Below are 27,419 nucleotides of genomic sequence, written 5' to 3'. Positions count from 1 at the left end.
TACTTAATCCTTCCATTTGTTTGAGTCCAGTGATAGGGGACTGTAGTCTCATTTGCAACGAAGCAGCTGCTTCAAGTTTGAGGAACCCTGCAGCGTTACTGTGGATAAAAGACAAACAGCATATTTCTCTGTAGTGTATCACTAAAAATGTTGGTGGCAAAAGCCATAGAAGAGATGTGCTGCAGCAGTTGACAGCTGTTCACCTTTTGAAAGATTCTGTCCTCAAGGAAATAACTTAGAACCACAGGTGTTGGAAATTGTTTGGTATGCACCGCAGGGAAGTTGAAGAAAAATGTTACGTTATTTCCTCCCCTCTCCCTTTCCTTCTTCTCTCAAAAGGCACTGTTTCTTGCAGGAGCAGCTGAAGTTCTCCAGTACCTCACACTATACAAAATTATTTTTGCAAGAATTTGAACTGATGTAGTTATTTCAATATTGTAGCATCAGTCTGAAGCTGATCTCTAAGAACAATCATTGTATGGTAATTGGGAGCAGGAGTCATGGCTGATTCCCACCACTATGTTCCTACACTCTATCAAATCCCTCTCAGAGGCTAAATGCTACCTTCAGTTCAGGGATTCATGACTAGACCACAAGCTAAGTAAACCTATGCAGACCATTCAGAGAGTAGTGTGGATCCAGTTTATACTGTCACGTGACCAGAATCTGTCCCTGTTTACATGCCTCTTCTGGCTGGAGTGCCACTTCACCCCTTCCATGAAGGAACTGTGTGCTTTCCATTTCCAGCCACCTTTTGAAACAGTTACTTAGCAACTCCCCAATGACAACCCCTTCTGACAGTACAGCCAATTCTTGGTGAATGGAAGAGAACCAGAGTGAAAATGGTGTCAAGATTGCAGAAGGTGTCAACTGGGAAATGTCAGATTGATCTTTGGAGGATCCATTCACTTCCTTGAAGTACTCTACATAAATATACTGGGATCTTTTTCATTATGGGGAATTTGAGTTGTGAATTCAAGTTGTATCTCCAATCCAATTTGACCAGCAAGATGAAAATACCTCACTGTAATCTGGGTCATTTGTAAAACATTTTATTTTAAGTATTAAATAAGTAAAGCAGCTTAGTTAGGCCACAAGCAAGTCAACTGATGGAAATAGTAGTGATGCTACAGTGTAATTTTGCAGTGAGGTGCACTGTTCTAAGCTGAACCTGAGGTAGCTCGTTGGCAGAGAAAATTTATTTTCACAAATTAACATTGGGTATTCAGATCAGGCATGCCATTTGATTTGTTGAAAGAAAATGGAAAACTCTACTTAGAACAGACGGTAGTAAGGGAAAATCTAATTATTCAAACAATGAGAAGTTTTCAAAGAACATGTGAGGAAAGGCAGTTTCTTCCATTCTTCAGATTGTAACCAGAGTTCTAAATTTAAAATAATTGGTTAAAAAAAAAAGCAGAGGGGATGTGGACAACTGTAAAGATCAGGAATATATAATCTGAAAAGATGGTGGATGCAGATTTCTTGAAAATAACTAATTACAGAGAGTTAAAACCAAGATATTAGGACAAGTGAACAGGTCATTCAGAGGGATGGCACAGATCATAATGATTGGAAAAGCCACTTTCTGTGCAGTTATATTCTCTGACTTAAACTCACTCATTTCTCCAAAGATACTTCACCGGTGTACAGCTCTCTGACGGTTACCCTGCAAGTTAGCAGAGATTTATTGACTAGCAGCAGGCATGCATGCAGTGTTCTGAGCTTCTGTGACGTATCTGATTTCTCGCCCTGCTATTGAGTCTAATGATGTTCTGTACTTGCTGATCTGAGGGGATCAGATATACTTGATATCTGGCCTCATCTTTATGCAAACATATAGTGCTGTTGCATTCATTTGAAAGGTGGAAAAGGAAAGTAAACTGGTAAGAATTGGGCTATAAGACCTGCAATAGATATGTAAAAATGTAGAGAGTAGTAAAGGCATTTGTGGGTTCTGCATAGACAAAGCTAGAGCAGATAAAGAAAGTCATAGAGAAATTAAACAAATACATTTTGTCTGTCATCATAAAAAAAGACACAATAAGCCTAACAGAAATATTCAGATATCAAGAGGAACTGAAGAAAAGTAGCATTACTAAAAATATCAGGGAATTTGGTGGGATTGAGAGCTGATCCAAAGATCTGATGAAATATATTCTAAGTATATTTTAAAATTTTGAAACAGCTGGTTATAGAGATAGTGATATCAGAACATTAGAAATATTTCTATTCTGAGCTCTTTTGAGAGAGGAGGTTTAGAAACAGGCAGGGGAAAAGATTCACAAATGGCCTCAAAGCTTCCCGAAGGACTACAACATCCCCACTGACTCCTAGGAACCATCATTGCTCAAGGTGGAGAAGAAATACACTGAATAGCTCAAAATGTTGCATTGAGCACATACAGAAACTCTTCATGCATGATAGAAGGTGTGAACCAGCCCTCAAACTGCCTACTCATCATCCAGTCAGCCACCATTCAGTCCTTGTATGGAGAAGTCTTCATTTTTCACTTTGGCCTCAATGGCCACCTTAGAACCCAGAAAACTACAATGGATGTAAATTACTCTCAATCCTTAAGGTCTTCCAGAGAAGAAGTAAGATGTATTGGTTATAATTTTTCCAATCTTCTGCAATTTCTAGAAAGTTTCCCCCAGATTGGAGGGTAATTGGTATGATCTGCTCTATTGAAGAAAAGGAGTAATGAGAAAACAGGAAAAATGACTTGTTAACCCAAGGGAAGGAAATACTGGAATCTATGACATCATCTGTAAGAGGTCTGTATGTGGAATGTGTGGGTTTCCCCTGGGTGCTCCAGTTTCTTCCCACAGTCCAAAGATGTACTGGATAGGTTAATTGGTCATTGTAAATTGTCCTGTGGTTAAGCTAGGGTTGAACCGGGGGTTACTGGGTGGCACAGCTCAAAGGGCCAGAAGGGCCTGTTCCTCGCTGTATCTCTAAATAAATAAAATGAAGGATAAACTAACAGTGTGGATTTAAGAAAGAGAAGTAATTTTTTGGAGCAGCACACTGGTGCAGTAAGTAGAACCGATGACTCACAGCACCGAGCTTCAATCCTGACTTCAGGGACTGCTCTTGTGGAGCTGCATGTTTTCTCTGTTACTTCAGGGGTTTCTCTCAGGTGTCCAGTTTCCTCCCATGTTGATTCATTGGCTACTGTAGGTTACTCTGAGTGTGTAGGTAAGGAATAGAATCTGAGGGGAATTGATATGCATGTAGGGGTAATAATATATGGGATTAACATAAAATAAGTGTAAATGAGTAACTGATAATTAGCATGGACTCAATGGGCTAAAGGGGCTGTTTTCATAGTATATCATTTTATGATGCTGTAACCAATCTGGATTTCTTGGAGGATGTGACTAGTCGAGAAACCAGCAGATATGATGTACTTAAATTTTCAGAAGAAGATTGATGAGATCTCACACATGATGTTGTTCTGCAAGGTTCAAGCATATGGAATTGGGGAAATTGTACTGGCATAGACTGCGAATTAGTTAGCCGGTAAAAAGGAAAGAGTGGGAGTAAACAGATTTTCGGTGGGCAGCCAGTGTCAGAGGCTTTGCCTAGCTAGTCATAATCTCTATCAGTGACTTCGCTCAGATAATATTTCCAACTTTGCTAATTATCCAAAATCAGATGGATGTGAGTGGAGTTAGTAATGTAAAAAAGCTCCTTTTTTTTTACATCCTCAAAAGAAGGCAAGAAAGTGAGTGGATGGACAAGAATATTCCTGAAGGAATCTAATGTCAAAAGTGTGAGGCCATCCACTTTGACAGGGAAAACAGGAAAAGCAGTCTGAGTTTTGAAAGATGACAGATTGGGTAATGCTGATATTCAGAAGAACCAGGGTGACCTTATATACAAGTAAATTCATATGCCAGAGTGGCAAACACTTTGAAAGGCAAATGGTATGTTGGCCTTTGTTATTAGAGGATTTGAGTACAGAAGAAATAATATTTTTCTGCAATTATAATGGGCCTTGGTGAGACAGGAGCTGAGTTTTGTGTACAATTTTGATCTTATCACCTAAAGGAGGATGTACTTTCCATGGGGGAGGGAAGCTTGGCATCAGGCATCACTGAAGTGAATAAAAACCTAGAAGACAGGTCAGAGTGAAATGGATGGTTAAAATGACAGACAACTGAAAATGCAGGGCCACTCTCTCAGGTTGCACAACCAAAGTTCTCATTAAGCTCGAGGATCAGCATCTTTCTTTTAACTTGGCACATCTCAGCTCTGAATCCATGAATTTCATACAGCCAGTCATTTCTGTTTTTATCAGAACTGGCCAGTTTCAACAAAAGATCAAATTCACTCTCCATAAGTGTTGCCTGACCTGCTGATCATTTCCAGAATTACGTGTTTTTCCTTTTGGACATCTGCAGTTCTTAGTAACTCGCAGTACTAATATTGATTTATTTCTCTGTGTGCGCTCACCTCCCCTTCACATCTTCTCCTGACAGAACAGGAGCAATTAACAAGCTGTCACCATCCTTTCTCAGCTGGCACCACCAACACTGTGTCTGTCACCTACTCATTCTCTCCTCATAATTGAAACACTCCATCATTCCCACCCTACCATTGAGCACATCTTCCAGGAGCGTGCCACAAGAAAGCAGTATCTATCATCAAGAACTCCCGCCCTCCAACCTGTGCTCTCTTCTCACTGCTGCCAAGGGGAAGGAGGTACAGGAGTTATCACCCTTCAACCACCTCCCTCACCTCAACTCTGAACTGATTCTACAACCTATGGACTCACGTTCAAGCACTGTACAACTCATTTTCTTAGTATAATTTATTTATTTATTGTCTTTTTTTTTGTATTTGCAGAGTTTGTCTTTTTTTGCACGTTGGTTGTCAGTCTTTGTGTGTAGTTTTTCACTGATTCTATTATATTTCTTTGTTTTACTGTGAATGCCTGCAAGAAATGAATCTCAAGGTAGTGTATGGTGACATATATGTACTTTGATAATAAATTTACTTTGAAGTTTGATCATGGGCAACATGCCAGTGACTCCTCTGTGCCCTGGCTTGTTCAATAACAACCTTCTCATAGTATGGTGACCAGAACTGCATACCGTATAGTATTCCAGCTGTGGTCCATTCTGTATTTATAAAATTATATTATAGCCTCCCTGCTCTTATATCATGCATCTCAGAAAATGAAAGTAAGTATCTCATAAGACCTCCTTCACCACCTCATCTACCTGGCTGCCACCTTCAGGAATCCGTGAATTTGTAATCCTCAATCCTCAATATTCCACAGTGTTCCCTTGGCCCCCACCATTTATATTATTAGTACTCTCTGTTCCTTTTATACTTATTGAATAATGAAATAGACCATCTGGTGATCTGAAATTTACACCCCTGCAGCTTCAAAGATTACAGTAAGTTTTATATTGGATAATATTTTACTTAAAAATTTGGGATACCTTGTTTTTTGGATTATAGTTCCCTCTCAGGGTTGCTTTTCATTGTCTTTTAAGTGAAATCTCTTGAGGCTATCAATGGGGCTCACAAAAATAATTCCTGCTCTTTCAAGGTCTCAGATTTAACTCCTGCATTCAGTTTGCCGATTTTTGTCAAGGATACACCTCTCTGCAGGGCTACAGGATGAGAATGATCAGTCTTAGACCTTAAGACATAGGAGCAGCAATAGGCCATAGGCCATTTAGCCCATGGATTCTGCTGATCCTTCTTTCCCCTCCTCGGCCTTTTCCCTGTAACTGTTGATGCTGTGTCCAATCAAGAACCCATCAAGCTCTGCCTTAAATGCATCCAATGACCTGGACTTTACAGCTGCCTGTGGTAACAAATTCCACAAATTCACCACCCTCTGGCTGAAGAAATTTCTCCACATCGTTTTTTAAATGGGTGCCCCTCTATCCTGAAGTTGTGCCCTCTTGTCCTGGACTCCCCCACCATGGGAAACACCTTTCCACATCTACTCTGTCTAGGCCTTTCAACGTTTCAAAGGTTTCAATGAGATCACCCCTCATCCTTCTAAATCCGATAGTACAGACCCAGAGCTATCAAGCATTCCTTGTCTGATAACCTTTACATTCCCTGAATCATCCTTGCGATTCTGCTCTGAGCACTCTCCAATGCCAGCAGATCTTTCCTTAGATGAAGACCCTAAAACTGTTGACGATACCCAAGGTGTGGCCTCACCAGTGCCTTATAAAGTCTCAACATTACATCCCTGCTCTTGTATTCTAGACCTCTTGAAATGAGTGCTAACATTGCATTTGCCTTCCTCACCACCGACTCAGCCTGCGAGTTAACCTTTACGGTGTTCTGCACAAGGGCTCAAAGTCCCTTTGCATCTCAGTGTTTTGGATTTTCTTTTGGCTTAGAAAATAATCCGCACATTTATTTCTACTACCAAAGTCTCTCATTTTTTTTCAATAATCTTTCAATGATTTTGACGCATGTAGCTCTAGATTTCTCTGTTCCAGTACTAGTATTTAAACTTCCATTGGAGTCCTAATGCAGGGTTTCAACCCAAAATGTTGACTGTTCCTTTCCTTTCACAAATGCTACTTAACACATAGAGTCCTCCAACAGCTTATTTGCCACTCTTTGTAGAATTGTGCTCTATGGTTTATGTCTGGCATCTAGGAGATCTTCAAGGAGTGATGCCTGAAAAAAGGTGGCGTCCATCATTAAGGACCCCCATCCTCCAGGACATGTCCTCTTCTCATTACTACCATCAGGGAGGAGGTACAGGAACCTGAAGGCACACATTCAACAATTCAGGAACAGATTCTTCCTCTCTGCCATCAGATTTCTGAATGGACATTGAGCCCATGAGCACGACCTCACTTCTATTTTTTTTTCTCTTTTTGCACTACTTACTTAATTTAACTTTTTAAATATATATACTTTTTACTGTAGTTCACAGTTTTTTATTATTATGTATTTCAATGTACTGCTGCCACATAACAAATTTCATGACATATGCCAGTGATATTAAACCTGATTCTGATTCTGATATTACTTCTTCTTGTACTCTTTTCTGAAATCTAACACTTCACATATTTCTGTATAAAGTTTTATCTCTTCTGTGTACTTCAATTCCATCAGCCTGTCTGAATCCTTTTGAAGGCCAGACCAATAATGCCCCACAATTCACTGTGCTTCAGGTTTTGTGTTGTCTGGAGCTTTGGAAATTGTGCCATGTATACACACAAGTCCCAGTCATAAATATATATTTAGAAAAATAATAGTTCTTGTATCAGCTCCCCAGAGAACACCATTCTGTACTTCTCTCCAGACTGAAAAACAGCGATTCACTGTGTGTCTAGTCACTTATTCAATTTTCTATTCACATAGCTAATGCCTCTTTTCATTCTGTAGGATTCAATCTTGGTGTCAAGCCTATAAAGTAGCACTTTAACAAGTACCTTTTGAAAGTAAACTATATCACTTGCATTTGCCTCATCAACTTTCTTTTTTACTTCATTGAACATCTCAGCCAATTTGAGCTTTCCTCATGACACACTATTTTTCTGCCATCTATTCTGTACTTGACTATTTACCCAACCAATCAATCCCCTTTGGTAGAATTATTCTTTCCAACTGAGGTTGGACAGAATCTCTAAGGGTTATTTTTCCACGAATGAGATAGATTGCATTCTGCACATGAATTGGTCCCAAATTAGTGTTGAAACTTCACTTTAGCCAAACGTCCCAATGCAAACATGGCAGATAATTGAAATATATTTAATCTTAGGGCAAGTATTGATTAACATCGAGAAAAGTTAACACTAAGATAATGAAAGAGTATTAATAAACTCCAAAAGTATGTCCATTACCATGGCCCTTTAAGAACTTAAGTGAGTAGATTGATTGTTAAGAAACAGAGTATATCATGAAATCTGTTGTTTTTTGGCAGTGGTACATTGCAATACATAATAGTAAAAGAAACTATATATTACCATAAGAAATATATATGTATATAAAAATATATAAACTAAATTAAATAAGTTGTGTGAAAAGAGAGCAAAAAAAGTAGTGAGGTAGTGTTCATAGGCTCATTGTCCATTCAGAAGTCTGATGATAGAGGGGAAGGAGCTGTTTCTGAAATGCTGAGTAAGTGTCTTCAGGCTCCTGTACCTCCTCCTTGATGGTAGCAATGAGAAGAGTCCACGTGATGTGGGTCCTCGATGCATGCTGCTTTGGTGATGCATCACCGTTTGAAGATGTCCTTGATGTCTAGGAGATTAGTGCCCTTGATGGAGCTGGCTGAATTTTCAACTTTCTGCAGCTTTTTCTGATCCATTGCAGTGGTCCCTCCATACCACACAGTGATGCAACCAACTAGAATGCTCTCCATGGTACTTCTATAAAAATGTGCGAGAGTCTTTGATGACATACCATGTCTTCTCAAACTCCTAATGACATATAGCTGCCATTGTGCTTTTTTTTTGTAATTGCATCAGTATGTTGGGTCTGGAATAGATCTTCAAAGATGTTCACACCCAGGAATTTGAAATTGCTCACCCTTTTCACTGCTGATCCTTTGATGAGGTCTGCATTCCCTCGACTTCCCCTTCCTGAAGTCCACAATCAATTCCTTGGTCTTATCAACACTGAGTGTAAGGTTGTTGTTGCGACACCACTCAGGCGGCTGATCTACTTTACTGAAGTACACTTCCTCATCACCGTTGGAAATTGTGCCAACAATAGTTGTGTCATCATCAAATTTAGGGATGGTGTTTGAGCTGTGCCTAGCCACACAGTTGTGGGTGTAGAAAGAGTAGAGCAGTGGGCTAAGCACGCATCCCTGAGGTGCACCAGTGTTGATTGTCAGTGAGGAGGAGATGTTATATCTGATCCACACTGACTGTTTTCTCTCCTATTCGCTTTGAAACTATTTCTGTTCAAACTTGGAATGTTCGTCAGGCTGGTTATCAGGAGCCGTTTGGTAAGAAATATGAGAGCAGCCAACATAATGAATTTTAGCTACAACAAAGATTAAAAATAGAATTAATGAACCACATTAAAATTACTTTCCCTTCTTTAGCAATCTGTCAGAATAACAGAAGGTTCACATTGGTAAAAATTTAAGTTGAAGGGGTAGAGCATTATATAAAAGTGATACTGCATTTAGCCTGGTGGTACCTTCTTAAATCAGGTGGGAAGGGTTGTTATACTTTGGTTTTCTCCCAGCTAATGTTCTTCATTAAAGCCAGATTCCATTGATGCTTAATGTCCCATATAATGCAGAATTCATTTTATTCATCCTTACTCTTTTTGCAATTTTTTTTTATCAGAAAACTGATATCTTGCTGCATTATCTGGCACTTCAGGTGCAAAATTCTGAGTCGCTGGAGTATAACAATTAGGAACGCAGCCAATTTGCTGAGCTTTAGCAGCAGCAAATGACTACAAAGAGCAATATTTTTCTATCAGCTTTACGCATGAAATCATTAGATGGACACTGTATCTTGGAGTCGCAGGGCACTTCTTTTGCTAATGTTCACACTTTATAGACCTTAATCGTTTTCTCATCAGAACATTTGGGCTAATAGGTAATTCTTCTTATTTTGACATAAACTTAGACAGAAGAAAGCTAAAGCAACCAATAAAGTATTTGTTCAGTTCTCACAAACTCTGTTTTGTTTGTTGAACTAATATTCCCAAGTATATCAGAATCAGCATTGCTTTCTGAATCTCATGTAAAAAGCAAAGCACATTGATAAATAATGCTAAACATAACTTGTTTTACCCAGGGACTATAATAATAAATGATTCATTAGTATTATGTAGGTGATCAGAAAGACAGCCCCCATCCAATTGTGTTGGAAAATTCTTTGATCTTAGTCTGTCTGAAGGGGATAAATATGTGAAACATCAGAAGCAAATCATAAAGCAAAAAGACCTTAGAGAAAGCAGATATAAAAAAGGCAGAATACAGAGTGCTGAACCTGTTCAACAACATCAACACCTTGCATCTAGTTTGCACCTGTAATGTGTACCATAATGATTCAAACAAAATTTCACATTGATTCGTGTGAGGAGATTGATGAGCAAGGGGATGGATGATCAAATGTTTGATCGGAGAGAGTTATTAAAGAGTATTTTAAATCTGGTGAGCAAAGCAAAGCAATTGAACAAGGATTTTTGAAGTTTGGAGCCCGGAGGCATGACTAACAGTGATTGAATGATGAAAATTAGGGATGTACAAGAGTCGAGAATTGGAGAATCTTGGAGACTGGAAGACTAGAAAAGATTGCAGAGATATGAAAAGAATTCAGGCAAGGAAGGTTTTTGAAAACAAGAATGAGAAGTTAGTTTAGGCTATGTGTTGTGTGTTAAGCCTACCAACCCTACTGGAGCATAGACCTCTAACAGCAGCTTGCAAGAGTCCTCTGTCCTGAGCCAGTCTTTCAAATTGTCCCCAGATGTAGTTCATCTTCTTCGTGTCAACTTCAAGGTTGTGGCGGCAGATGTTCTTTGGTCAACCTCTCTTCTGCTTTCCCTGGGGATTCTGCATCAATGGTGATGGTGATTGTGGTACTTGGCTTATGCAGCATGTGTCCTATCTAATCCCATCTCCTCTTCCTGGATGATAGACGTTTGATCAGCTCTGTGGCTTCCATGGACATCTGGCTTTCACCACACGACTTCATACATCCTCTAGGCGAAGATCCTTCCTCTCCCAGGGATGAGATCTTTGGAGCTTCTGTTGGTGTTTCTGTTTTTACTGGATGGGGTTGCTAGCCCAATGCCCAACCCTTCTCCTTTTGTAGCTGGGCTTGGGACTGTCCACGGCAGAGTTTCAGTAAGGTGTGGATCATGGATAAATTGGACATGTTGCAATTTAGGACACAAGCAAATATGAAGACAAGCATAATAGTAGCTCTAAGAACGTTCAAGAAACTTGACTCTATCTAGCACTCTTGACTAGCACCCTAGACGTCCGCATCCTCCACTTTTCCTATTCAGTAGTTGTAGTATGTGTTAACTACCAAATTAAGTTATTCACCTAGGCTGTTTCCAATAGTAACTGCAAAGCCGGAGACCTTTTCACACCAAGTCTGTTTTCATAAAAACGGATGCATAGAAAATCCACTATCTGCAACTTTTGCTCCAAGTTTGGTACAATTCTAAGCCAGAAATACATGACTAATTATTCATTTTTATTGGGTTTACATCATGGGAATGCCTCTGCAGCAACACTATGGGATTAGTTTTATTGAACAAATAGTTGTAGTTGAAGAAGGCTGATGACTACTGCTGCCTCAAAAGCAATGCCTGCGTTCTGTAAATGAATTTGAAAATTGAAGTACTGATGTTACGTAATGTAGCCCGTGTAGGTACTAGAAATATTGGTATTTAGATTGGTGGCAACACAGAGACAATGAGAGATGAGAAATCTTATTTTGGTTGAAAAATGTCATGTACCATGCCTCGGAGAATAAATGTGTGACAGTTATCCGTGCAGTATAAAGAAATGACTTGTTCAGACCATGCCAGATTAGTTTGCCTGAGCTTTGTTGGCCCTAGTACTCCTGTGAAGAAATAAGCCAGATGGTGGGCTGCTCTGAATTTTCATTGCACTGCCCATAAATCTTCCTCATAAAATCTATTTTTGAACCTCAAGCTTTTCATTCATGAAGATTGGATGCTTTGGAGAGGCATTTAATGATAAGTGAAAAGTTCTGAACCATTATGATGTCGAGCTAAATCAAAAGGGTAATGAGGTTGTGGAGAGAAAGCATGAGCAAGATCAAAAAACAAACACCCTCTGAATTTAAAAGGAGAGTGCCTCCTAAAGATTGAAATATGATAGGTTTGTCTTTGAATGGGATGTGACCTAGTTGTAACTATTTTATAAGATTCCCATTTTCTTATTTCCCATCTTGTTTCCTCACTGAAATATTGCAGGCCCCAAAATGGCTCCATGATCTTATACAACAGAAAGAAGGTGAAGTACAGAAAGGATGGCTACTGCTGGAAGAAACGGAAAGATGGCAAAACTACACGGGAGGATCACATGAAACTGAAGGTGCAGGGTGTGGAGGTAAGGTTAAACAGCATAGCAGCACTTGAGTTTATTTTGAATGTTCTCTGGTAACTATATCATGGGAAAATCACAGTCATGTTAACCCAGTATTAGAAGTGGGGATGAGTTGACACCTCTAACGAGCCTTTCAATTTCACCTAGTTTTGTTGCAGAGAGGACAAAATACAACTATATAAATGATCAAATCCGTGTACTGATAGTATTTCATATTTGAGAACCATATCATAATTCAATATAAAATTATAGTACTTAAAAAAATTTTGACATTTATAGGCTTTATTCATTCCTTGCACTTTTATCTTGTCACGTCTGCTGTCCTGAGGTGGGGAAACAAGTCAGCCTAATTTTGGGCTTCCTGACCAACTGTTAATGGACATGATTAATACATACAGTATTTCCAGTCAAACCTTCTTATGAAGTTCTGTTTCAATTGAATGGATTGGTGGATATTAGGCAAATCAGACTAAATATAGCTTCAAGATATCTTCAGTAATTTTTGAAGCATCAGATGAAGTGTCTCAGGAAAAGAATTCAAACTCTGATTGTGTTAATGATGCTGAGGAGTGAGCCACAGTCATTAGGAAGGTTTTTGTATTGTTATATTATTGTCACCTGGACTGAGATACAGTGAGAAACTTTGTATGCCATCCAGGCAAATCATGCCATATGTAAGTACATTGAGGGAGTAAAAAGAATACAGGATACAGTGTGGAACTATAGAGAAAATGCAATTGTAGGTAAATTGGTCAGTGCAAGAGCTACAATAAGACAGACTGGAAGATCAAAATCCATCTTCACAGAGGTCCTTTCGAGAGTCTGGTAACAGCAGGATGAAAGCTGCCCCTGAGTCTGGTGGTATGTGCTTTTATATTTTTCATTCTGATAGGAAAGAGGAAAAGAGAGAATGCCCGGGGTCAGAGAGGTCCTTGATTACGTTAATTGCTTTCCCAAGGCAGTGGGAAGTGCAGAGGGAATCAGTGGAGGGTAAACTAACTTATATGATGGACCGGGCTGCACTTGCAACCCTCTGCAATGTCTTTGTCTTGTGTTGCGCATTTGCCATACTCAGCTGTAATGCATCCAAATAGGATGCTTTCTATGGTAGATCTGTAAAGATTGTTAAGAATCCCTGGGGACATGGCAAATTTTCTTAGCCTTTTGAGGAAGTAGATACATTAGTGTGCTTTCTTGGTTAGAAGATCAAGATCCATCTTTAGTGATAAGAACTCCAGTCAAGGACAGGGAATTGTGGAGGAGGTATTGTCGCCTATTCTTACTGATTGCGGATATAAGCCCAGGCTGAGATTTCTTCATGTTCCCTTTGTATAAGACTTGTCTGATCAGATTTTTCTTTCTCTGTGTAGTTCTAACAATTAATGGGTTGAACTATATTGATAAGAGGATAGCAAATAGTGTCATTATTGAGCTGTGCCAATGTGTTTATGGTTTGATTGCATGGAAATTTAACATACCCATTCACCCATTATCCTTCAGTACACAAGCCTAAGTTTCTTGTTGGATACTTGTACCTAGCAGTGTAATGCTAATGGAGCAAGATCTCCAGCCTAACAATCTTGAGCTGAAACCACATTGTATCAAATTGTTAGATTAAATTCGATGAATCTGGTAGTTTATGGATCAGTCCAGGAAAATTATGACCTCAAAAATGGCTAGGAGATCATGAAAACATTATTCAGTGAATGGAATCTGTTTATTTTACCTGTTATGGCCTCTATGTGACTCCAGACCTGCTTATAGGGTTAATTCTTAAATGCTGTAGCTCACGTGGTGGAAGTGGCCCCTTTCAAGTCCTCCACTAGTCTGATTTAGATCAGCAGCTGAGCAATGAGGGAGCCCAAAACCAATGGCTTTCCACCCCAGTGTAGTGTGTTTTAATGTCACATTGTTCGGTGGAACAGAGACCAATTTTTTTTTGTTGTTTTACAGTGAACTACTCTCATATCTTCTTTGCATGATGGGAGAGCTCCATGGACAATCTTCTGGTTTTCTCTGAAGCAATTTTCTATTCTTTACCTCACACTGATTTTGATAACAAGAATACTTTGGCTAATGTAGGTTCAAAGATCTTTACAGCCTGTAAGTGGCTCACTAGATGCATACATCATCAAGCAAAATGGGAAAATCCTGGTTGGGATCCCCATTTGGCACTGAGCAGTTTGATTTCAGCCAAAGCAGTCAGTGTGATACACCTGCTCTGCCCATATATGGGATAAAGCAGAGAAGATGAACTAAAGCAGAGTGTCTTATTGATGATGCTCTATGGAAATTAGCTGAAGGCAAGAATAGGCTTGACTGTTGTACTTCCCACATTTAACACTCTCTCCATGTACACAGAACCACTTGGGTAAGAACTGGGGAGCTGGAAAATAAATCAATCTGGATTTCATTCAGAGTTAGCTTATTCAAGAGAGACAAAACAAGCCATGATGCAACTGCCAATCACCTGCAGGGATGTGATAGTGCGACATTGAACAATAGCACTGGGGATTTGTAGGAGGATTGCAAGATAGGCCGAGTTTATAAATGAAGAATGTCGGCAGCAGTTGTCACCCACTCACTTCTAACGTAATAGCTACAGGCGACTTCAGTTTAAAAAAAGGGTAAGTTTATTCAGCAATCATAAGTTAATTATATTATATTACTGCAATAGAGAAAACTGCTTGTGGGAATGTATTCAAAAACACAATTGAACCGCATAATGAAAAATCTTGTAACTTGTCATTTAATTAATAATGGACATTATGTTCGTTAGACTTACATGCGCAGTGAATCTACTTTGAATTTGTGAGTGCACATGTGCCTTTTCAGACAAATCCTGCAGATGGGCCCCTCATCCCAAAGACTTGAAATGCGGTGACTGGTGCAGGAGATGGCACCATGTTGTGCTTGGAACTTCAAATCAACATTAAAGCTTTTACTAGCTTACATAACTGCTTGTTACACCGCTGCTATTTAGGGTAGCGATGAAGGTCCTCTATCTCTGGCAGTGTTCAGGACTTCCTTCATCATATCAGTAGCTTCCTCTCAGTTTCCACTAATGTCAGTCATGCAAATCCTGGCTAGAGACTCAGGAATACTTTCACACTCAGATGCAGAAGGATCCTTCATTGCTGTTTTTTCCATAATAATTTTGTTTTACCAGTCAGGGTTGTTACCTTGAGCTGAACCCCCAAAACTGGAGGTTGGGTGGATCACTCTTAGTCTGGCTTCTATCCTTTGACCTATTTGGCATGGGTGACCCTACCAAGATATGCAAAATGCCCTTAGTTCTCTGGGTCATTAAGGCACACAAGCCTCCAAATCATGCAACAAGATTGTGGACCTTTTGGAGGAAAACTACTAAGAATACATGATTTCACTTTCAGATTGAACTGTACATTTGTCGTACCTCTATGGCCACTGTAGAAGCAGGTGTACCTAGTATAGAACAGGGCTTCCCAACCTTTTTATGCCATGGACCAAAACCATTATGCAAGGGATCTGTGGAGCCCAGGTTGGGAACCCATTGTATAAATTGAGAAACATCCAGCCAAGTCCAATTTTGTCTTCAACCAATCTCTACATCCAGGTCCTCTGTAATGTGGATCAGATTATTATGATGAGTCAATGGAGCTGTAGTTAGTTTTCTTCTCTTTAGCTCTAAAATGGAGGTCTTATGTAGCACACCAGCTTGTTTGGCTTAAATCAAACAGTGCAAAGCTTGAACCTTAAGATTATCAGATGCTAGAAATCTTGAGCAACACACACACAATGCTGAAGGAACTAGTTTCAGGCCAAGACCCTTCATCAGGACTGATAAGGATTCATCAAGTGGGCATGATGCCATTATTATCATTGCTACAGAATGCAGACATTGTACATGGCACCCAGAGCACTTGCTCTCTGAGTTTTATTAATTTAACTTAAATCCAGAATTGGCCTAGATTATATTTTTAAAAGTAGAAATATTTTCACTTCTTTCTATTGAGTATAAAAACAGTACATTTCGGAAAAAAGTTGATTTTGAAAATGGCTTGCTGCAACTTGCCCTTTGTCTCACTATTTATCTATAATCTATCACTGAGGGTTCCCTTCTGGAAGAGACTCAACTTGAGTTTAAAATCAGAATCAAGGACCAAATTTACGATCAAGGATCAATTTTATTTGCTATATACATTTACATGCACTAGGAATTTACTGTGGTATGTTGGTCATGCAACAAAAAAGATCAACATTTAAAAAAAATGAATTATGCAAAAAATGTAGTTAGAGATTGAAGTATGGATCGAGAATAAAACATGTATAAATATCAGCATGTATTTCCAATGTAAACAGCTTTATCAAAAGTAGGCCAGGCAGCATCTCTAGGAAGAGGTACAGTTGATGTTTTGGGCCGAGACCCTTCGTCAGGACTAACTGAAAGAAGAGCTAGTAAGTGATTACCGTCCCATGACCCCCTCATGTCCCTTTTGCCAATCAACTGTCCAACTCTTGGCTCCATCCCTCCCCCTCCTGTCTTCTCCTATCATTTTGGATCTCCCCTTCCCCCTCCCACTTTCAAATCTCTTACTAGCTCTTCTTTCAGTTAGTCCTGACGAAGAGCTTCGGCCCAAAACGTCAACTGTGCCTCTTCCTAGAGATGCTGCCTGGCCTGCTGCATTCACCAGCAACTTTGATGTGTGTTGCTTGAGATTCCAGCATCTGCAGATTTTCTCGTGTTTGCGTTATCAGAAGTAGTTTAAAGTGATTGCAGTGCAGTGCAGTGATGGGGATAATAGATAGAGGGAGTCGAGGGCTAACTAGAATAGTTGATCAGATTAGGGAAAGAAACTTTTATGATGATGTGACTTTTTTTTTTAAATAGCCCTATACTGCTTTCTATAAGGTAACTTTTGGAAAAGGCATTTTGCAGGGTGGATAGTGTCTGCAATGATTTTTCCTGCCTGCTTCTTTGTCCTGCAGTGATGGTAGACTGCAGCCAATGACCTTTTCTACCCACTGTAATTTTCATATACTCTGAGAGGATGCTGCACAAAACCAGACAATAATGACTGATGTCAGGATACTCTCCATAATGCCAGTGTAGAATTGCACCAGTATGTTCTGGGGAAGATGGAATTTTACCAACTGTCACAAGAAATTTATCCTCTGCCGAACCTTTTTGTTAATGAAGGAGATATGGTTCTCCTACCTGAATTTCAGCAAAATAATGATGCCCAGCAACCTGAATGTTGAAACAATGCTAACTGTAGAGTTATTGATGATGAGTGGGTGGAGAGACTTCACATTACTTCTGAAGTCAATATGCATACCTATGGTTTTAAGGGCATTCAGCTCCAGGTTGTTGTGATCATGATTGAGCCAGACAGTGAATAAATACTCAACAGTTATTATCAACCCATCTATATTGGTAGTGAGTTCTTGGAATACAGGACATGTGCTCTTAATAAACCAACTGTTTCATTATTGTATCAACAAAACCAAACACTAGGTGTCCTGCAAATGAATTCATTTTATTTTTTGTGCATTGAATAATGGCAGGCTGGTGGTGTAGTGGCATCTGCATCAGACTTTGAGGTGAGTTGTACCAGGTTTAAATCCAGCCAGCTCCTTGCAAGCTTTCCATCTAAGCTGGATTGAGCGTCGAGCTAGCAATTTGACCTTGTAACAAACAGACAGGTGGTAAAGAAATGGCAAGGTTGCTGCACCATGTGTCACAAGGCATCGAGAAGAGCACAACTCATTGCATAATGCTCAACATTCAACCTATCATGTCTCTGGCAGCTTTTTCAAAAGGCTATCCAATAGTGCCGTTCATCCTGCTGTTTTCCCATAGTATTGGAAAAGCTTAAGTTATCCAATTTCCTTTCAAAAATAAACATGGAATCTGCTTTGCCCTTTCATATGGCATATTTTGGATTGTAACAATTTGTGCATTATAAAAAATCTTTTGATCTTTTGGTAACTTGCTCTACAAAGTTAAACTACTTTCTTTCTAAGAAGAGTATGAGGTTAAGTAAGGTTAAGATATCTGGCCTGTCCCTTTGGAAGGACAGTAAAGGGGGCTTGATGATTTATTACTGTTTGGACTGAAACATCTGTTGTTATAGTTAGAAATGGTTCTAATAGCGACATGATGTGAAGCCCACAGGCATTTCATTGTGTTGCTTTGTAATTTGCATGCTGCTCACCTTGAATCAAAGTCGAGGCTTTCCACCTTGCTGCACAAACAATTTAATGGCTACAGTGCCATGTGACTCAGTCATTCAAAGCAAGGCTGGGTTTTGGTACTTGAAGCAGCTTACCTTATACTGTAGTGAGTACAACACTAACTAAAAGCTGAGCTCGTACATTACCAGAATACTTTTGGACACCTGCAGTTATTCCTCAACTTTTTCTCAGCAATCTAATATATGATGACATTTCAGTCCATCAAACATGCCTACCTATCCATAATGTTCCCTTGGGGCTTTTATAATTGGCCTACCTTCCCCTCGTACCCCATTCGTTATTTATATATATATATATATATATATATTCTTTTTCTCTCGCTTCTTTTTCTCCCTCTATCCCTCTCACTATACTCCTTGCCCATCCTCTGGGCTTCCCCCCTCCCCCTTTCTTTCTCCCTAGGCCTCCTGTCCCATGATCCTCTCATATCCCCTGTCCAGCTCTTGGCTCCATCCCTCCCCCTCCTGTCTTCTCCTATCATTTTGGATCTCCCTCTCCCCCTCCCACTTTCAAATCTGTTACTAACTCTTCTTTCAGTTAGTCCTGACGAAGGGTCCCGGCCCAAAATGTCAACTGTACCTCTTCCTAGAGATGCTGCCTGGCCTGCTGTGTTCACCAGCAACTTTTATGTGTGTTGAAATTCCAGCATCTGCAGGTTTCCTCGTGTTTGCACCCCCAGGACTTATCCTCTTTTCATTACTACCGTCATGGAGGAGGTACAGGAGCCTGAAGGCACACACTCAATGATTCAGTAATCGCTTCTTCCCCTCTGCCATCAGATTTCTGAATGGAGATTGAACCTATGAAAACTACCTCACTACTTTTTTTTCTCTTTTTGTACTACTCAGTTAATTGAACATTTAAAATATATATATATATACATACTCTAATGTAGTTTTTATTATTGTATTGTGTTGCAATGTACTGCTGCTGCATAACAACAAATTCATGACATATGTTAGTGATATTAAACCTGATTCTGATTCCAAAAGGTGTAATGAAAACTTGTAGACTTGTTTTCTAGCTGCATCCAATTCTAACTGCACGGTAACAAAAGTTACATGCATGGGATCATCTCAGTTACTGTGCGGCCATGCACCCGTTCAGCTTAGAGGGAACAGTGGTGAGTGGCCATGTATCACTCCAGCCTGGATGGGATCGAAGTCGAGTATGTGCTTGTTCCCTGAACAATCCCCACAGATGAATCTTCCAGTAAGAATCAATAGCTTATCTTTTCCATTGCTGAACACAAGGACAGTTGAGCCAATTGCAGTAGTCACCATAGGACCTGGACTTCTTCTAGCGGACTGCATTTAGTGTTCACGGTGTAGCCTTCTTCACTTTGAAGATACCAAATACTATGCAGAGCACCTGCACTCAATGTGCACAGGTATCTGTTAGTTCCTTCCTGGTTGTGTGCTAGTTTGATTCTCCCTCCTCCTCTGATATCACTGTCTCACAGCTTCCTACTCTTACAACAAGACCCAAGGCAAGCTTGAGGAGCAATACTTCAATTTCCACCCCGATCATGTGGTACGGTGCTGGATTTGTTATCAAATTCTCTAAACTTAGATCGTTTGCTCTTTTTCTCAGTTTGTATTAGAACTGGCCATTTTTGTTTGCTATCTTTTTCACTTTTCCTTTTTATGTATGATCATGTGATACAATGTTAGATAAATGATGTAGCATTAGCACAGAAAAAGCTTAATTTTATTTTAACTACTCCATTATTGAACCCCATCATAACAATTCCCTTTATTCTACCCATTGCGCTTAGCCACTTTTGCTGCTTTCTGAAATGGTTTGTTACTCTCTTTCTCAATTCTGATGGAGAATCCCACACCTGAAATTCAGGTGACTTCTGAAATTAGTACCTGTCATCAGTGAACAACACTGTCAAAAATGATTAACATTTACTTAGAAATGCTCATGACTTTAAATAAAAGGATTATTTAAATTCTCTTGATGATTGGCCTCTTTTAAATTTGCTTAATGTGAAGCTAGCTGTGAAGCAAATGCTGCGAAGGAACAACATTGTAGATCTGAGTAAAGCCTTAAAATAACAGTATGTAAGCCATGTTGCTCAAGGGGTGACTTTTAAGTACTTTGTTATTTTAATTACATTTATTTTTTGATATGGAACAGCATGGGACCTTGCAAGTATCAGAATTCCAACTAGTGCAGCTGGCTTTTGGGGGACATTGTGAATATTTAACATTTTCAAATCAAATGGAAAAGATTAAGTAAACCTCTGGGAAGAAAAGTTGCCTAACTCAGCAGTGCAATTCTACGCAAGATTGTTGATCTGCTACTGGTAATCAAATTTAAAAGGCCATCCTTTCATCCATCTTTACAGATGGGACATTAAGCCTCGACCCGTTTACCCTCTTGAGTAGACATAAAGGATTCCACAGCAATGTTTCAAAAAGTAGGAAAGTTTCCATTAATTCATTCATTTGTTCATTATGTGCCATGTTTTATGGCGTGGTTTTTCCATGACCGTGATTGTTCTTGGCAAATTTTTCTACAGAAGTGGTTTGCCATTGCTGCCTTCTGGGCAGTCTCGTTACTAGATGGGTGACCCCAACCATTATCGATACTCCTCAGAGGTTGTCTGCCAGCCATCAGTAGTCGCATCACTAGGACTTGTGATCGGAATCAGCTGCTCATACGACCATCCACTACTTGCTCACATGGCCTCACGTGACCCTGATGAGCCAGTGCTAAACCTTGCCCAAGGATGACCTGCGGGCTAGTGGAAGGAAGCCTTCTTTACATCTCCTTTGGTAGAGATGTATCTCACTTCGTCACCCTTTCTCCCAGTATCCAGGTCAAATTTTATCCTTCATCCAGCATGGTTAAACCAGATGCTTTGGTCATTGTTACATAGAACATAGAACAATACAGCACAGGAACAGGCCTTGTAACCCACAATGTTGTGCTGAACCAATTAAATTAGTAATCAAATAGCCAACTAAACTAATCTCTTCTGCCTACACGATGTCCATATCCTTTCATTTTCCTCACATTCATGTACCTATCTAAATGGCTCTTTAAAGTCCCTAATGTATCGGCCTCTACCACCATCTCAGGCAGCATATTCCAGGTACCCACTACTCATGTGTGTTAAAAAAAAAACTTTCCTCGTACATCTCCTTTGAAATTACCCCCTTTCATCTTAAATCCATGCCCTCTGGCATTAGACATTAGTTTCATTGGAGATTGCTATGTGGAAATTTTAAGCAAGTCAATTACAACATCGACTAAGCATACAAAGCTTTATGAATATACTTACTTTCAGATTTCTTACTGCTTCTGTCAGACCTTCCCCTTTCTATTTTCAACCAGCTCAACCCTACTAATTAATTATTTTATTGCCCAAAAGTATTGACTCTTCGCTCTTCTCTGCCATCCAGAATGAACATTGGCAAGCTACTGATGTAAACAAGTTGTAGCCAAATTTGCTACTGAACTGAACTAACTGCATACTTTACTGCAAGACTTTCTGGAGTAGTTGGAGTGAATACATTGATGCTTTCAATCTCCATCCTCAAGGGGACTGAGGCCTCCTATTACAATATTGCTCTCGCTATCCTGAGTTGAGATCAGCTCACTCAGCACCAAGGTGAAACTTGTCCTAAGGCAGAATCTTTGCCCAATATGCTGCTGCCACAATTTTTATCTCTGTGAATCAATTCTTAACTGGAAGAGCAAATCACCAATTTGGGAGACTAGGTCGTGTGGGAAATTAAGGAAAGAAAGAATGAAAGGACCAAAATAAAATGTCCCAATAGATTTCTGTTGTGAAGAAATGAGCAAAACTGCGGTTGTTCTACTTTGACAAACGAAGATTAAGGACATTTCACAGAGATGTTCAATTTTCTCAGAGATTTTGATAGAATAAACAAAGCAGAAGATGACAAGCGGAGAGAAAGATTTTAAACAGTCGACATTTCAGACCAAAACCCTTCTTCAGGACTGGTAAGAAAGGGGAGAACAGTTGATGTTTCGGGCTGAGGCTCTTTCCAGTCCTAAAGAAGGGTCTTGTCCCAAAACATTGACTGTTTACTCTTTTCCATAGATGCTGCCTGGCCTGCTGAGCTCCTCCAGCATTTTGTATGTATTGCTTTGGATTTCCAGCATCTGCAGATTTTCTCATGTTTGGAAGATCTTTTAATCTCATCAGTAGTTGTGATTTGAAGGACACTAACTGAAAGAATGGTGGAAGCAGTTCTGATAATAACTCTTAACAAAGAAAACTGATAGGTATGAAGGGTTGAAGAGGCTAGGCTTCAGAGTGGAGAAAGGCTGGTTAGTTAACTCTTTCAAAAAGCCTGCCTAAATTATTTTGTGAGATAGAGGATGAAACAAACTATTTTATTATCCCACTGTGATTATTATTTTCCTTTTTCTTTTATAATCTCAATTGTGGATTACTTAAACTTTACTTTGCTGGAAAATTAAATAATCAAAAAAAGTCATTAAATCAGATTTTTCAGGTTTTTTTGGGTTCTTTTATGTCTTGAACACTGTTCTTCATGGAGCATGGCTAATAATGGGGAAAAAGCAAAGATAGAGGCAGTGAGCTCTTGGGAAGCAATGCTGTCTGTTTGATTGATGCACTTGATTGATACTGCTTCCTAACGAATACTTAACTCAGTTAAACCAGGCTATGCTAGTACTTTATACCTTTATAAAGCAGCTGGTAATATGTTTGGGAAGAATTTAGTCCAGCCACATCAAAGCACAGTATGAGGACAGCATTAAATGGAGACCTTAGCATTCACTTTTATCACAGTTTTATTGACAGGTTTTGGTAAAATGTTGCAGTTCTCTTCTCTCCCCCCCCCCCCATATATACATTTATAATACATTGTCATCACTACCTAGAGCATTGTCTCATTCTAGGGTCCTGCAACTCATCCCGTTATAAAGGAAAAAGTTTAAATAAATGCAAAAAAATTATTATTGGCTCAGTTAGAGAGAAGGTTATTTGTTCGAGTGCCACTCAAGAACCCCGAAGTTGTAGCTCAGGATGACACCCCAGAGCAGTTATGAAGAATACTGAATTATCAGAGGTGTTCTCTTTCAGATGCAGTGAGAGTCCATCTCTGTCCCAGGTGAGCTTGTAAGTTTGCATTTTGAAGAAGAGCACCTTAAGTCTTCAACCAATGTTGTTCAAACAGGTTATGTGGTTATGATCATATTCCAGTTTGTAGAAATGTGCTGTTCACAAATCACTTACATTAAATGGTGGCTTTTTTTGAGGAAGACACTTGAATGGCTGTATAGAGCTTTGTGATGTCTGTTGTGAAAGAACTTATCTAATTACATACTTTTCCTTTGTATTAAATAGAATTTCATTCAACCTTTCACATTGACAGACTTCTGATTTAATTCAACTGTGCACTGGTGCCGTGCATCCCCATGCCTACAGGCACGTTTAACAGACTGCATGCAGTCAGCGTCAGGTGTTAGTGGCATTCTGCAAGAGGCACTAAAATCGGTTTCTGTCATGATGCCACAGCTCAGAAAGCTGCCATCTTCATTTTCAGAGGTGTTGTTTATGATACAAGGAACTAGTATCCATCCAGATAAATTGAATTATGAATTATTACTAATATGTAGCTATCCACGAAGCCACCAGAGAGCTGAGTGTTTGACTTGTCTCGGTACTAACATCATCATTGTGGTGTCTGCAGATCATTGCTCAATGACCTGGAATTGAATGCTTCTTGTAATGGAGGACATTTGCGTGGACTGAGATTGGATCATTAGTCTGTGGGTGATACAACAAATGCCAGAGGGCAAACACAAACCACTATTATGTTATTTCCTCCTTTCTCCTTAAGGTTTATCCTCACATTTCACACTCAAGGACAATCGAAAGCATCTTAGGAAGAAAGGCTGAAGAAAGTTGGAGTTGTTTACTTATTACTTTGGGACAATTAACATGTGGTGTGACCAAATTGATCTGGGATAATTGTTATATCCAGTACTGAAATGTTAGGAGTCGCAAGACAAATTTTGTAAGTTGAAGGAAGCATCTTTGCTTGATGATGTCAAGGAAGAACATCAATACAGACAGTATAAATCCAAACTAAGGGAATTTAAGCAACACACATCAAAGTTGCTGGTGAACGCAGCAGGCCAGGCAGCATCTCTAGGAAGAGGTACAGTCGATGTTTCGGGCCGAGACCCTTCGTCAGGACTAACTGAAAGAAGAGCTAGTAAGAGATTTGAACGTGGGAGGGGGAGGGGGAGATCCAAAATGATCGGAGAAGACAGGAGGGGGAGGGATGGAGCCAAGAGCTCCATTCCAATAAGGGAATTTAAGTGTTTTCTTTGAGATCAGATTGGGGATGATTGAAGGCAAAGAGCAGTGTTCTGAAAACACATCGTACTGTCAAAATTACCTTTCTTGTTCTTGCTGACATTACATGAATCTGCATAGGGTCAATGGTATCTCTCCGCCAGAAATCATAGCAGGTGAAAGGTGAATGGCTGCACGGGCAATAATTGCATCAGATACAAGAAGTCAATGGCCAGTCAAAGTGAGAGCAAGTCTGGCTTCTAAAATCCACAATCATAATTTGTTCATTTATTTGTGAAATACCTTTTCCATTTCTGTGACAAGTTGATACCAACTTGGTAGATCAACACGAAATGTTAACTCTGAGTCTAAATCCATAGCTGGTAACAGCCTTCCGTGTGTTGTCCAGTTGTTTTTCTTTCTTGTATGAACTTTGACAAACTAAACTTCATAAAAGAGCATAATTAACGATCATCCCCTGGTATCCACATACATGTGCATGAACCTTTTGCATTCTTTGGTTGACAGGAAGGACTGCTTGATTTCCACCATTAATCCCCTCTGTCGCCCCCAGTTTATAATGCAAAGATGATGAGGTTAACTGTATTCAGTATTGCAGTACATGAAAGTGCCTGTATTTCAAGCTGTGCCTTGCCCCGTCCCTCTCCCATGCATATTTAGTGCACGTCCAGTCACAGAGAATGCTGATGAGGAAAAGGTAAAGCATTCTCAACTTCTAAAACATAATTACTCATGCCTTTTCTGTTAGTTATTAACTAAGATTTCTATATATATTATGTAAACTTTATTCATTTACTCATTTGCAAGATATGAACATTATTCACAAGTTCGTTATTGAGTGAAAATTGCCAGTTAACAATTTATTGCCATTGCTAATTGTTCCCTGACATGGCTTGCTGGCTCTTTACAGAGAGAGTTAAGAGTCAAATGCATTGTTAGCTCTGGAGTTGCATGTAACCAGACCAAGATAAGGATTCAGGGCAGATTCCTTCTGTAAAAGACAATTCCATGATTGTTTGCATTGATTCAACAATTATGATTGTCCTGCTTTTTAAAATTTGTTGTTAGTTAATGTCAACATAACTGTTCTGGATCAATTGTCTTCAGCAAGTTTTAAAATTGAAGTGCCAGGAAAGTTGCAGGATCATCATGGGACAGAGTGACTAATGTGAGTCTGTGCTATTCAAAAATAGAGAGGAATCTTTTGTTGCTTAGGGACTACAAGGATTATTAAGTTTGGTGTAAATCCTGAGAGAATCCCTCCTGAGGGAAACATATGTAAATATGTTGTTCCTTTACTGAGCCCTTTGTGGTAATGAGGGCAAATATCACTGCTAAGAGCGATGGAGCACATTTCTGAACAGCTATTCCATCTTATCAGGGTCATTGCACTCAGCCACTTTGTGCTGTACCATAAGTCAATGTTGTTTGTCCCATAGTACAGGACATTACCACAACTGCATGTGACAGAACACAATTGCCTTACAGTAGCGGTCACAACAGTCCCACAGTGTAGGACATGTTGAGGGGAACACCACAGGCCATTGTAAATAACATCACTACATGATGTAGACATAACCATCTAGAAGCATAGCCCTTTGGTAGTGCATAATATTACAACCATACTGTCAAGAATACTGCCACTAGAAGTTTGGTAAAAAGTTAAAAAGCAGGATTTCCAGACTTGTAATCTCTGGATTACTACTCATGCCAGAAGTGAGAAATAGATATATCATGCAGCTCAATATGTGGCTAAGAAGCTGGTGCAGATTAGAGGGCTTCAGATTTATGGATCATTGAGCCATTTTCCTGGGAAAGTGGAGCCAGCACAAACAAGACAGTTTGCATCTGACCTGGAGGATGAACCAATACCCTCACTGGATTGTTTTTTACTGCTACTTGTGAGGGTGTATGTTATCACATAGCTGACAAAAGGGCTTCACTTCCAGATGAGCTCAGTGCTTCTATGCTCACTTTGACTGTCAAAACATAGAAGAACCATCATGACCTCCCACAGCCCCGATGATCCTGTGACTTCAGTTTCTGAGGCCAACATGAGAGCATCCTTTAGGAGGGTGAACATACAGAAAGCATCTGGCCCAGTTGGGGTACCTGACCGAGCTGATCAACTAGCTGAAGTGTTCATTGAGGTCTTTAACTTCTCACTTCAGCAGTCTGAGGTACCTACCTGCTTTAAGCAGGCTTTAATTATACCAGTGCCTCAGAAGAATATGATAACCTGCCTCAGTGACTATTGTTCAGTTGTATTTACACAAATCACCATGGTGACTTGGATCTACTCCAATTTGCCTACCAGCATAACAGGTCCATAGCAGATGCCATTTCATTGGCTCTTCACTCAACCCTGGAAGCAAAGGTGTATAATACATCAGGATGTGATGAATCAGGAAATAGGAAGCAGATTGAAAATCTGGCTGAGTGGTGCCACATCAACAACCTCTTACTCAATGTCAATAAGGTCAAGGAGTAGATTTTTGACTTCACGAAGAGAGAATTGGAGGTTTGTAAGCCAGTCAGAGGATCAGAGATGGAAAGGGTCAGCAATTTTAAAGTCCTTGGTGTTACCATTTCAGAGGACCTGTGGTGTACTATTCTTTGTTCTTTGTTCAAGATCACTGCTTAATTGTTTACATCCCAGGGATCTGAAACTGTGCCCAGCATACAAGTGCAATTACGAAGAAAGCATGACAGTGCCTGTACTTCCTAAGCAGTTTCTGAAGATTTGACATGACATCTATAACTTCGAGTAACTTCTATAGATATATGGCGAAGAAT

At 39.6% G+C, this 27,419-nt stretch overlaps 1 protein-coding gene across 1 annotated transcript in view; it reads left to right on the top strand.

Moving 5' to 3' along the window:
• Positions 1-27,419, top strand: part of LOC140188529 (calmodulin-binding transcription activator 1-like) — a 1,232,669-nt gene that overhangs the window by 616,324 nt on the left and 588,926 nt on the right. The window contains exon 4 of the mRNA XM_072244898.1: positions 11,920-12,055. Within this exon, the coding sequence (XP_072100999.1) occupies positions 11,920-12,055 (136 nt within the window). The remainder of the gene's footprint in view (positions 1-11,919; positions 12,056-27,419) is intronic.

This window comes from Mobula birostris, chromosome 27 (genome assembly GCF_030028105.1).
Source record: "Mobula birostris isolate sMobBir1 chromosome 27, sMobBir1.hap1, whole genome shotgun sequence".
Lineage (NCBI taxonomy): Eukaryota > Metazoa > Chordata > Chondrichthyes > Myliobatiformes > Myliobatidae > Mobula > Mobula birostris.
The sequence above is the reverse complement of the archived record's forward strand: the minus strand, read 5'-3'. Positions and strand labels throughout refer to the sequence as shown.